Source organism: Biomphalaria glabrata, chromosome 5, assembly GCF_947242115.1.
Source record: "Biomphalaria glabrata chromosome 5, xgBioGlab47.1, whole genome shotgun sequence".
NCBI classification, from domain to species: Eukaryota; Metazoa; Mollusca; class Gastropoda; family Planorbidae; genus Biomphalaria; species Biomphalaria glabrata.
In genome coordinates this window covers 47381889-47394124 of record NC_074715.1, presented here as the reverse complement: position 1 = coordinate 47394124, position 12236 = coordinate 47381889, and the positions used below count along the sequence as shown (strand labels likewise).

At 38.3% G+C, this 12236-nt stretch overlaps 1 protein-coding gene across 1 annotated transcript in view; it reads left to right on the top strand.

Annotated features, from left to right (window-relative positions):
* The window catches only part of LOC106058256 (uncharacterized), a 59272-nt gene extending 49389 nt beyond the window's left edge, over window positions 1-9883 (top strand). Inside the window, exons 2-3 of the mRNA XM_056030496.1 lie at window positions 6267-6433; window positions 7501-9883. Coding sequence (XP_055886471.1) covers window positions 6373-6433; window positions 7501-9452 — 2013 coding nt within the window. The 5' untranslated portion in view covers window positions 6267-6372 and the 3' untranslated portion in view covers window positions 9453-9883. The remainder of the gene's footprint in view (window positions 1-6266; window positions 6434-7500) is intronic.
* The last annotated feature ends 2353 nt before the right edge of the window (window positions 9884-12236 follow it).

Here is a 12236-nt window from a genome sequence, read left to right as displayed (position 1 = left end):
CAGAGTTTAAGTCATTGGTTAACATGCATGACTAGATTGACTTAGGGACATGCGTAGGACGTAATCAACTTCTTTCTTGAATAACATCTGTATTTTATAAGATAAGATAAGATACAATTTCTAAATTTTAGATTATACTTAAACATAATAATCTTCTTTTTCGAATGAACGTTTGTAATTTTCAGGACAAGATAATCTGGAGACAAGATATCTAGATCTAGATGAGTTCATTTTCTAGAGCATTAAACCAGCACCTACTAGAATAATAGATCAATATTATTAGAAATATTTAGTCAATTACTCCTAGTAGACACAATGTGAGAGGGGCGAGGGCTTGGTGGGGGTAAAGTGCTTGGCTTCCGAACTGCCGGAGTGGTCCTGGATTGAAGACTGGGTTTTTTTAATTAGGGATTTTGAGGACGCTCTTGTGTAGACCCAGTTCTATGTCAGTACCTGACATTACTTCGGGAAAGTATAGTCGGTCTGTCCTAGTGCTGGCCACATGCACCTTCACCGGTGGCCATAGAAAAAGGTGAAGATTGCAACATGAATCGCAAGGTCTGAAAGGGTACAAACGCAAGGGCGTCTCCAAATCGTTCTTACAGCTCCCTAATGGATCTGTCTACTTATTTTAAAAGAGCCACGAATCGAAGGTAGTCAGTTTGATCCGAGAATGGATGTGGGAGCAATAATGTGTACACACTTTTTACCAGACAGACAGAGTGAGTTGATATAACCTTTGTAAAAAAACAACATAGATGCTTCCAAACTTTGTCTCCTGTGAAGTTAATGTAAAACATTCATTCAGGGCTTTTTTTTTTTTTTTGGTTTTGTTTTGTATTTACATAAATGACCAATGGAATGGACATGTCAAATGATTCGAAGTTTGATGACCTCGTTCTCGCTTACACTTATTTGTGAACCCGTGCACACGGGTAAGACCTTGCTACGCCACTGCATTCATGGTAGGTAATCAAGTTTTGTTGTTGAAAAATATTTTCTGATTAATTTGTCTTTTCGCCGACTTCGGTGATGGCTTTATGCATGGGTTCTCAAACGTGTGTCCGGCGACCTTTCTAAGAGTTATCTAGAAGCCCTTTGCTGCCAGACGTTTTATTCTATACCACTGAGAAAAAAAAATAATCCCATGCGGACAACGCGCTGCATTCCTCTGGACTCAAAGGCATACCCGATAAATAATTATAAAAAGAAAATCGTATACATTGTGTATGGAGATACACGAAGACATCGTTAATGCACACTCGTATTCACTGACACATATAATTTCTAGAGAACATTTGCACTGATACATATAATTTATAGAGAACATTTGCACTGATACATATAATTTATAGAGAACATTTGCACTGATACATATAATTTCTAGAGAACATTTGCACTGATACATATAATTTATAGAGAACATTTGCGCTGACACGTATAATTTCTAGAGAACATTTGCACTGATACATATTATTTCTAGAGAACATTTGCACTGATACATATAATTTATAGAGAACATTTGCACTGATACATATAATTTATAGAGAACATTTGCACTGATACATATAATTTATAGAGAACATTTGCACTGATACATATAATTTCTAGAGAACATTTGCACTTACACTTAAAATTTGTATGAATCCTTTTTTTCACATCATATTAATTGTTGTTGTTTGTTTTTTTTAATTTGTGACGTCTGTTTTTTTTTTTTATTTTTCTGTAAATCTGATTAGTTGATATAATCAAGTGTTATTTTCTGATTGGCTACATTTTCTGGATTAGGCCATACGCAGCTATTTCATGAGTTATTTAGTGAAGTTTTTTTTCCTGCACCTGTTTTGTTTCTCTGTTACATAAAATGTTAATTTTTGATTAAAAACGAAACAATTGGAGTAGACAGCCCCATCCAAAAGATAAGATTGTATATTTATTTGAGAGCCCACTCTATTGAGCTATGGATGATGAATCTTTCATTGCTATCTGCTTTTTTTATATACAAACACATGGGCGGACTGCCTATATGGGCATTCGGGCAAATGCCAAATGGGCCGGTAGTGCCACCTAAAGGGCCTCATGGATATCATTATGACACTTCTCTTTTAAATGGACCTCATTCACCAATCGTAAACAAACAACATTTAGCCACGTGATTCTCTATCTCTTCTATACAAATTACGTATTCCATACACTGCACGTGGTACCTTTTTTTTCATTGTTTAATAATATTATCACGTGGCTGAATGTTGTTTGTTTACGATTGGTGAATGATGTCCATTGAGGTTTTATAATATTCTATTATAAAAGTGACTTTTGAGCGTCGTGTTCAAAAAATCTTTTACAGTGTATTACAAATTTAATCGAACACATTTTCCCGAGATAATGTAATAGCCTACATCCGTAGACAAGAGGCGCGGTGGCTGTGTGGTAAAGCGCTTAAATATGGTGAAAACTGGTTGGGGAAAAGTGAAGACAGTTGATCGTTGCTGGCCACATCACACCCCACAGATCACAATTTACTTACATACGTACTTGTAGGTTTCCTCCTTTCAATAATTAAAAAGCAGATCTACATTATCTTATATCATTATGACATACAATATTGGGCGGATTTTTAAAAAATGCCTGCCCGATTTTGACACCCAGTCCGCCCCTGTACAAAGATAAAAACACTTTTCGTATTCCGTGCTACGACTCTAAACAAAACGTTCTCTTATTTGAGCAAAAATGAAAACCCAGTCGCTCCGAAGGCAGCCCACGAGTACGGTGGCTCGATGACGTAGAGGCAGATCTAGAACAGCTTAGAGTCCGGGCATGAAGGCGAAAAGCCCAGGATAGATCAGAATGGAAATATACTAAAGCAAGCCAGGGCCCACAATGGGCTGTAGCGCCACTGGGATGGATAGAGTTATTTGAGAAGGACAGAGGGTTGTCGAAACTATTCTGAAAATATAGTGAAATAACATTTCAACTTTTTAAATTCTTCAATTATAAGGAAAGACAATTCACCGAAATAATTTTAAAAACAAACATTATGTGTGCGTGTTCATTACAATGCCAATGTCTTACCACGAGTTTTTCATTGAAAGGAATATATTGACACATTTAAAACGCACGTACCTGAAACGTCCTCAACAATTCCACTGTTCTATTTCTCCTATCCACGTGAATGACAGTCTCGGCTAACGAAGATACGTCACGGGTAGTACAACAAATGACATTCGATATTTAACCCTCAAAAAATGCGCTATTATATTTGTTTTACTTCAGAATCGATCGGACCAATGTGTGCAACTGAGAAGAAGCAGTTTATGTAATACATTATTGACACATTGACGCGTTGGCGTAACTGTGTGAGAGAGCTCGAGTTCTCCTGACCCCACTCTGTTTTCTCTGCTAAGTCAACAATATACTGGCATACTCCTTCCTTTGTTTTTTTAACGGATCATCATTGTTTGTTTACTTTATAGCATTTTGACACTGTTTTTTTTTAAGCTTCTTTTTCTCTTTCTCTACTTCTGTCTTTCCTTTTCTATCTCTTTCTCTCCCTCAATCTTTATTTCACTATCTTTTTCAATCCCCCTATTTCTCTTTCTCTCCCTCAATCTTTATTTCACTATCTTTTTCAATCCCCCTATTTCTCTTTCTCTCCCTCAATCTTTATTTCACTATCTTTTTCAATCCCCCTATTTCTCTTTCTCTCCCTCAATCTTTATTTCACTATCTTTTTCAATCCCCCTATTTCTCTTTCTCTCCCTCAATCTTTATTTCACTATCTTTTTCAATCCCCCTATTTCTCTTTCTCTCCCTCAATCTTTATTTCACTATCTTTTTCAATCCCCCTATTTCTCTTTCTCTCCCTCAATCTTTATTTCACTATCTTTTTCAATCCCCCTATTTCTCTTTCTCTCCCTCAATCTTTATTTCACTATCTTTTTCAATCCCCCTATTTCTCTTTCTCTCCCTCAATCTTTATTTCACTATCTTTTTCAATCCCCCTATTTCTCTTTCTCTCCCTCAATCTTTATTTCACTATCTTTTTCAATCCCTCTATTTCTCTTTCTCTCCCTCAATCTTTGTTTCACTATCTTTTTCAATCCCTCTATTTCTCTTTCTCTCCCTCAATCTTTATTTCACTATCTTTTTCAATCCCCCTATTTCTCTTTCTCTCCCTCAATCTTTATTTCACTATCTTTTTCAATCCCCCTATTTCTCTTTCTCTCCCTCAATCTTTATTTCACTATCTTTTTCAATCCCCCTATTTCTCTTTCTCTCCCTCAATCTTTATTTCACTATCTTTTTCAATCCCTCTATTTCTCTTTCTCTCCCTCAATCTTTATTTCACTATCTTTTTCAATCCCCCTATTTCTCTTTCTCTCCCTCAATCTTTATTTCACTATCTTTTTCAATCCCCCTATTTCTCTTTCTCTCCCTCAATCTTTATTTCACTATCTTTTTCAATCCCCCTATTTCTCTTTCTCTCCCTCAATCTTTATTTCACTATCTTTTTCAATCCCCCTATTTCTCTTTCTCTCCCTCAATCTTTATTTCACTATCTTTTTCAATCCCCCTATTTCTCTTTCTCTCCCTCAATCTTTATTTCACTATCTTTTTCAATCCCTCTATTTCTCTTTCTCTCCCTCAATCTTTATTTCACTATCTTTTTCAATCCCCCTATTTCTCTTTCTCTCCCTCAATCTTTATTTCACTATCTTTTTCAATCCCCCTATTTCTCTTTCTCTCCCTCAATCTTTATTTCACTATCTTTTTCAATCCCCCTATTTCTCTTTCTCTCCCTCAATCTTTATTTCACTATCTTTTTCAATCCCCCTATTTCTCTTTCTCTCCCTCAATCTTTATTTCACTATCTTTTTCAATCCCTCTATTTCTCTTTCTCTCTCTCAATCTTTATTTCACTATCTTTTTCAATCCCCCTATTTCTCTTTCTCTCCCTCAATCTTTATTTCACTATCTTTTTCAATCCCCCTATTTCTCTTTCTCTCCCTCAATCTTTATTTCACTATCTTTTTCAATCCCCCTATTTCTCTTTCTCTCCCTCAATCTTTATTTCACTATCTTTTTCAATCCCTCTATTTCTCTTTCTCTCTCTCAATCTTTATTTCACTATCTTTTTCAATCCCCCTATTTCTCTTTCTCTCCCTCAATCTTTATTTCACTATCTTTTTCAATCCCTCTATTTCTCTTTCTCTCCCTCAATCTTTATTTCACTATCTTTTTCGCTCCCTCTATTTCTCTTTCTCTCTCTCTATCTTTTTTTTTCTCTCCACTTCTCGCTCTCATTCTTTTTCTCTCATCAAACTGATGTAAATATATAGCGTACATTTCCGACATTCACAACGGCGCCATTGAATTTTGGTTTTTCTATTGCATGTCACGTGAATGTTTAGTGACCATCTTTTTTTTTATTGTGAGCATCAATCCCTGTAACTCCATTCTTTTTAGTCATACTCGCAGTCGGTCTGGATTTCAAAGTCTACCATCCTCACTCCACCATCACCCTACTGCCTAAAGCTTCACACCTATGAACCTATTTTGCTTTTAAGTATGCTGCCACCATGTCGACCAAGAAAATATGTAAATGAAGGTATGGGTAAAATCAAAATGTAAAATAAAAATAAAATAAAAACTTTCGATGGGGAAATATTGAAAATAACTTTCTTCAACGAAGTCTATGCCATCTTTATAGGCATTGTGTTCGATTCCAAAGATTAAGGATAAATGTAGTATTTCACATTGCCCAGTTGCGACCTACATAGTTTGCCACACCTTACGAAGACCAATCAGTTGTCCGAGGGAGGTCTAAAGTTGTCTTCTCCTCTTCTGCATCTTTCTTGACTCTCAAATATGTCTCCTGCGACCTTCGTGAAAAAGCTCTCCAGCTGTTTCTTTCAGAGGCCATCTGCTCTCAGCTGCTTTCTTCTATGCAAGTGAGAGCGACGTGACGCCTGATTTGATCTTTATAGTGCTTCCAGTCGGCACCAATGTTACACCGTCCTCCTATAAGCTAGTAAAAATATTACCTTCGACATCCATACAAAAGTTTGTATTTCTTTTTTCTCGTGAAAACTGGCCTCGTTTCAAATTAACGTTTTACTCCTGACGATTTCTAAGAAACCAATTTCTATCTCTTTTCCTCTATCTATCTATTAAAAAAGAATGTGCATCTGCACTGTGTAAGCACTGTAAGGTAATATACAAATATGTGTTAGAAGAGTTTTATTTCTTTTTATATTGTATTTCAGGAAGCATCGAAGTTATGTCCCATTTACCTCCCTTGCCTTCATTGCTGCTGCCCGTGTGATGACGCAATCCTGTCTGTAGCAGGTGTGGGAGTTGTTGAACCCAAAAATGCCAGCTATAGGTAACGTCACCTGCCTGAATGGGACAGCGGGAGGCACCCCGAGCAACGGTGAGCGAATTATATTTTATTAGGCTTAGTGCTCATAGTCTGTATTCTTTGACATCAAATGAAATTGGATTGTTTAAAATAGGGAACAGGTTGAGTATTATTAAAGAACAGCTTCACAATACATAGTCAGACCAAATGTATAAATTTAGTGCTGAGTAATGACGATAAAGGGTTAATGAAATACAAAGTTAAGGAAGTTGGTGTGTGTGTGTATCAGTGACATATGTATGTTTTATAACTATAATTTCTATATCTTCTATGTGCTTATAATGCTTTAACCCATTGGTGCTTGACGAAAGAGCGGGAACTTTCAAAATACGAATAAGAGTTAGAGAGAAAGAGAGAGTACATGAACAATAAAATAACGTCTTTATGATTCTATCAAGTTGATAGGGAGCGAGATAGAGAACACGAATGACGAGAAAGAGAGAGAGAGAGGGGAGGAGGAGAGAGGAGGAGTGAGAGAGAGCAAAAAAAGACTGGAGGAAAAAGAAATTTTCACTAAAGGAAAGACTGGAGAATGATAGAGAGAGGAGAGCATGAAAGATTGGAAAAAGAGAACATGAAAGATTGGAAAAAGAGAGCATGAAAGATTGGAAAAAGAGAGCTTGAAAGATTGAAAAAAGAGAGCATGAAAAATTGAAAAAAGAGAGCATGAAAGATTAAAAAAAGAGAGCATGAAAGATTGAAAAAAGAGAGCATGAAAGATTGAAAAAAGAGAGCATGAAAGATTGAAAAAAGAGAGCATGAAAGATTGGAAAAGGGGAATATGAAATATTGGAGAAACAGAAAATGAAAGATTGAAAAAAGAGAGCATGAAAGATTGAAAAAAAGAGAGCATGAAAGATTGAAAAAAGAGAGCATGAAAGATTGGAAAAAGGGAATATGAAATATTGGAGAAACAGAAAATGAAAGATTGAAAAAAGAGAGCATGAAAGATTGGAAAAGAGAGCATGAAAGATTGGAAAAAGAGAAAATGGTACCAAGGAAAAATTTGCTTGGGGAATTTAAAAGACAAAGGAAAAAATGCTAATTCATCTCTGATATATTTCATTTCTACATTTCAGAAAAGGATGACCTCAACGCCCTACTGTACATCGTCGTCACCCTTCTCTTCTACTCGATGGGTATTATCATTGGCATCATTACGTACTTGAAACGAGAGCAAGCTGAGATGGAAGAGGATAAGATGTTTGAAATGTACCTACAGCTCAAAAGGGAGCCCTTCAACCTTCACAAGAAGGAACGCGTCCAGCAAATGGCCATCTACCTCAAGCAGCTGGAGGAGCGACGGGAAGCAAGGGAGAGAGTTGAAAACTGGAGAACCGCTGACAACCAGCAGCAGCACCACCCTTCATGTCGCCTCCACTCCTCGTTTCTTGCCGGATCTGAAGGCTTGGCTGGCCACGCGTTCGGTCCTCCCAGAGTGAACGACGCCGAGTGGGCAGAGACTGGTGGCGGGCCCGCCCTACTTTGCTCCCTATCTCTTGGAGTGTGCGAGCCTCTGCTGACTCCGGAAACAATCAAGCGAGTTGCTTTTCCTGATGTTCCGAGCACAGACATGGACACTAAAGATATTGGCTATTTTCACCAAACTCAGCTTCGATGCCAGTGTGGAGCAATTAAAAGCGCCTTCAAAGGGAGCTCACCAGTAAAATTATCTTCCGCCATTAAGAAAACAGCAATCAGCGCCCAGATGGTTTGCCCCAACCAGTGTACAGATAAGGTCGATATATGCACAAGACAACTTTTCAAAAACCTAGATAACTCTGTTACCTCTCGAGATTTCTGTGATGTTACCCAGGTAGATGTACAGATATTAGACGAAGCATTACCCGTCTTCCAAAAATGTTCACTTTTTCTTGCATCTCCGGGCCAAAAGAAGGGAAAATCCATTTTTTCTCCCAGGCCAAGGAGCGTGTCCTGCACGGAGCTTATAAGCCGCACGCAAATGTCCCGCAAACTTAGCTTAGATCTAGAACAAAAACTCAACGAGCTGGCAGTGCACAGCCACGGTGTGTCGACGATTCCTTTCAAAGAAAACTCAAAAGCGAGATCTTTGCAGCACTTTTTCTCGTCCAACGATGCAGCATCTGTCATCTTTCAGAACAACGACCAGACATCGAGCCAGAAATGCTCTGAGTTTGTCAGGACTCCGGACCTTAGCAACGACACGTTGACAGAAAGTAATATTGAAAGTCTCCGCTTGCAGGAACATTTTTTTGTGGATCATCCTTTAAAGGAGCCTACACATGTGGAGGATCCAAGAAGATCGTTAGCTTCACCTTTACTTAGCCCTACTGCATTATCTCAACAACAAACAATTGTATATTCTATACCACTTCCAGAACAAACATTTCCAGTGTCAGAGCCACACACTCCACTTCCAATTCAGCTAGCGCTCTTTCTAACGCAAACTCCGTTAGACGCCAGACCTAAAATCTACCCATTGACAGACATTCCAAAGTCCTTGAGTATGGACGACACAGATGGTGCCGCTTCTCTGGACTCTTCAGCATACAAACGTCTTCGTAATCCTAAATACGATTCTTGGAAAAAGGGAAATCACAGGACTGTAGATATCCCCGATTTGTCACGATCACAGCCCACCGAGCCAGAAAGCAAAATCTCTGTTCACCGCGGAAAGAGTTCTTTGCCAAGGAGTCACCCTCCTACAAGAGACAATGAGAGAAGGGGAGCTTTATTTTTTACACAGAAAAAGCTGCACAAAGAAACAGACTGTTCTAAACCGGGAACAATGCAGCGTTCTTCTAGGCATGTTGGCCTACTAGGCAGACAGGAGAGTATTGATTCATCCAACAATTCGGACTTTTCTGACTCGCCGCTCCTGCAGACGAGTGGTGGGTTCGACAGTGGGGCGCTTCTCAACTTGTCCAGCGCTTCTTCATCCACGGGGTCAACGTCCATGTCCCCTCCCGCGCAGAGCAAGCTCCATGGGAAAATCCCTCGCCTTGTGAGGTCACAGACAGAAGAGACTTCAAAACTTTTGAAAAAATAGAGTTAACTTCTGCAATAATTGAGCATTGTGAACATATTTGGCTAACTCGACCAACTGATTCATGCCCTATGTGTTTCGAACCTGGAGCCGAATAAATTACCGAAATATATGTCACGAGCCTCATCACGGAAACAGTATCGCCGAGTTCAATGGAGCCAAGCCTCTGCCATTTCATTCGGCACTTTGGGCTGAAGTGTCAAGGCATGGATAACACCGAGTCACAGGCCAGATGTGGCGCGTGGGCCGTAGTTTGAGGATCACTGCACTATATTCTTAATTAAGCACTTTCGTGTCTTTCTATCACAGAACAATACTTGTAATGAGCGTATTCGACAATTTCCTCCAAAGTCTGCATTCCTTTAGAGTTCAATGCTTTCATTTCTTGTATGACTTGGGTGTAACGCACTTGTTGAATCTAGTTGTTGAAAATAGATTTTTGTTTACATGTTATTATATCTTTGTATTTGCTGCCTCTTGCATATATAAGCCACATTACAAAACACAAGACTCAAAGTACATTACGATCAATCGATTACTTCACCCAATGCACACACATTGTGACGGGCCAAAGGGAATATGTTTTCATAATGAATCAAAGTGCGTGAATTGATTGCTTTTTTTTTTTTTTCATTCACACAGGTGGTTAGTATGCTGGTTTTAGTTTTTAAACTGGGTCCAATCTGGGTTGTCTTTCTTGTTAATGGTGAATGAAGAAAGAAGAAAAAAAGAGGGGATGGCAAATGTAAAGATCAAGGTGAGATTCTATAATTTGACAGGAGGTAAAGTGATTCTTTAAAAAAACAGATATAATAATCGTGTCTGATGTATCTGCCAAAACAATACAATATTCTTATGTCAATTTTCAGTTCAAGAAATTATAAATTAGATTTTAAAAAGATGGTGGAGAAAATCTATTTTCATTCCTCAAAAAATGCAGGGCTAATTATTCTAAAATACGTTTCAATTTGAATCATCTGATATCGCTTAAAACTAAAAAAAAATAAAAAAATGCTAGTAATGTTACAGTGTCATAGGTTCGGATTCTTGTCGATCTTACCTGGCCAGTTCTTACGTATCTTCATATGTCCACACATTTTGTTGTTTTCTCACCTGAACTTTTTCTACTTTGAAACTCACACGACACTTTGAGACACGAATGTACTTGTAGTAGCCAATAGACTTGTTTTCCTCACCTCCCATCTGTTGGCACTAAGGCCCGAAAACAATTTCCTCCTACCATGTTTTAACTAATGGTCCTACACTGTTGGGTTTCTGAGGAGGTCTTGATATTTTCTCAATAGTCTTTAGAATCAATCATTACATGTTATGTAAATATTCACTATGATGGTTGGCTGCATGGTTTTGCGGTTTGCGCGCTGGGCTGTCGTTCAGTCGTCTCGATGGTCCAGGGTTGATACCTTGACCGCTGTCATCCCCCCTGCTGGAGGTTTGGACTGGGAAGTAGAGTAACTTCAACTATGAAAGGAACATCCGAAGTATGTAAACTATTTTACAAACATACATAAAACATTGAATCACAATCTTCAAATACAAAAACAAAATCTAATAAAATACTCAGAAAGACACAAAGATACAGGCACTTTCCTCGTCCCATATGCTAGGACAAATTTGTACAAATGCTCCTTCTTCCTTAGTGCTATTAGATCATGGAATGGATTGCCTGAGCCAGCCAGGAAAACCAGTGACTTGGCAGAATTTAATTTATTGGATTTCGTTAACATGCAAGATGCAAGACTTTTATTACGTAATCATCTTCTTTTTTTGAAGTAACGTCTGTGTTATATAAGATAAGATAATACAAACAAAATATTTACGTTCGTGTTTATAATTGTTAATATTGTTACGGTAATTGTTACTATTGTGGTGGGTTCCACACGTAGAGAGAAAAATGGCATATTCATTTGATATTTTGAGTGTTCATTGTGTTACTTACAAAAGAATTGTAATCGAGTATTGAAATTCAATGAAGTTAGACATTTGTTGACACTAGATCTAGGTGTTTAAATATATAAGCTTAAACACGCTTAGCTGTGTTTAATATCAGGGACCCACATATTTGTATGATGAGCTGACGGTGACTACGTATCTCCAACATCTGCCTCTGGACTCGCTTAAATAACTTCTGTATAATAAAATCTTACATACATCGTCTTAAGAAAAAATCCTTCTATCCCAGCAATCCCTTTAATAATGTTGTAAGAAGCCTCTTTAAAATAGAGAATATTATACTAGCATTGTTAATCAAACTAGAATCTAGTTTGAATAAAGCCAATATTTGTACATCCTAAATTGAATAACATTCGATTCCGAATGATTGGTGCAGTGTTTCACATGGTCGCGCGAACCCAGTCGCTACCTGCATATTTTCCCAAATCTAATGTAGACAAAGTCGTTGTCTGGGCGGGGGGAGGGTATATTTTAAGTTTTCTTACGTCTTCTGCGCCAATCTTCTACAAGGGCGTTTCTTTGGGCCTCATAAGTGTGTCCCGCGGCATTTCTCAGAGCTCTATAACTGTCTCAGATGCCATCTGCTTCCAGCTACTTTCCTCTATACCAGTATGTGCAAAGTGGCGCATGAGTTTATCTGGATGCCGCCTACTTGGGGCACCTGTGTTACGCCGTCCTCTTTTATGCTCGCCAAAACATATCGCATTTGGCATGCGGTCGTCCCCCATGCGGGATAAGTGTCCAACCCAGCGCAGCTGTCGAATGGCAAGTAGAGCTTCTCTACTGTTCACACCAGCCTCCAGGAGTACATACGCC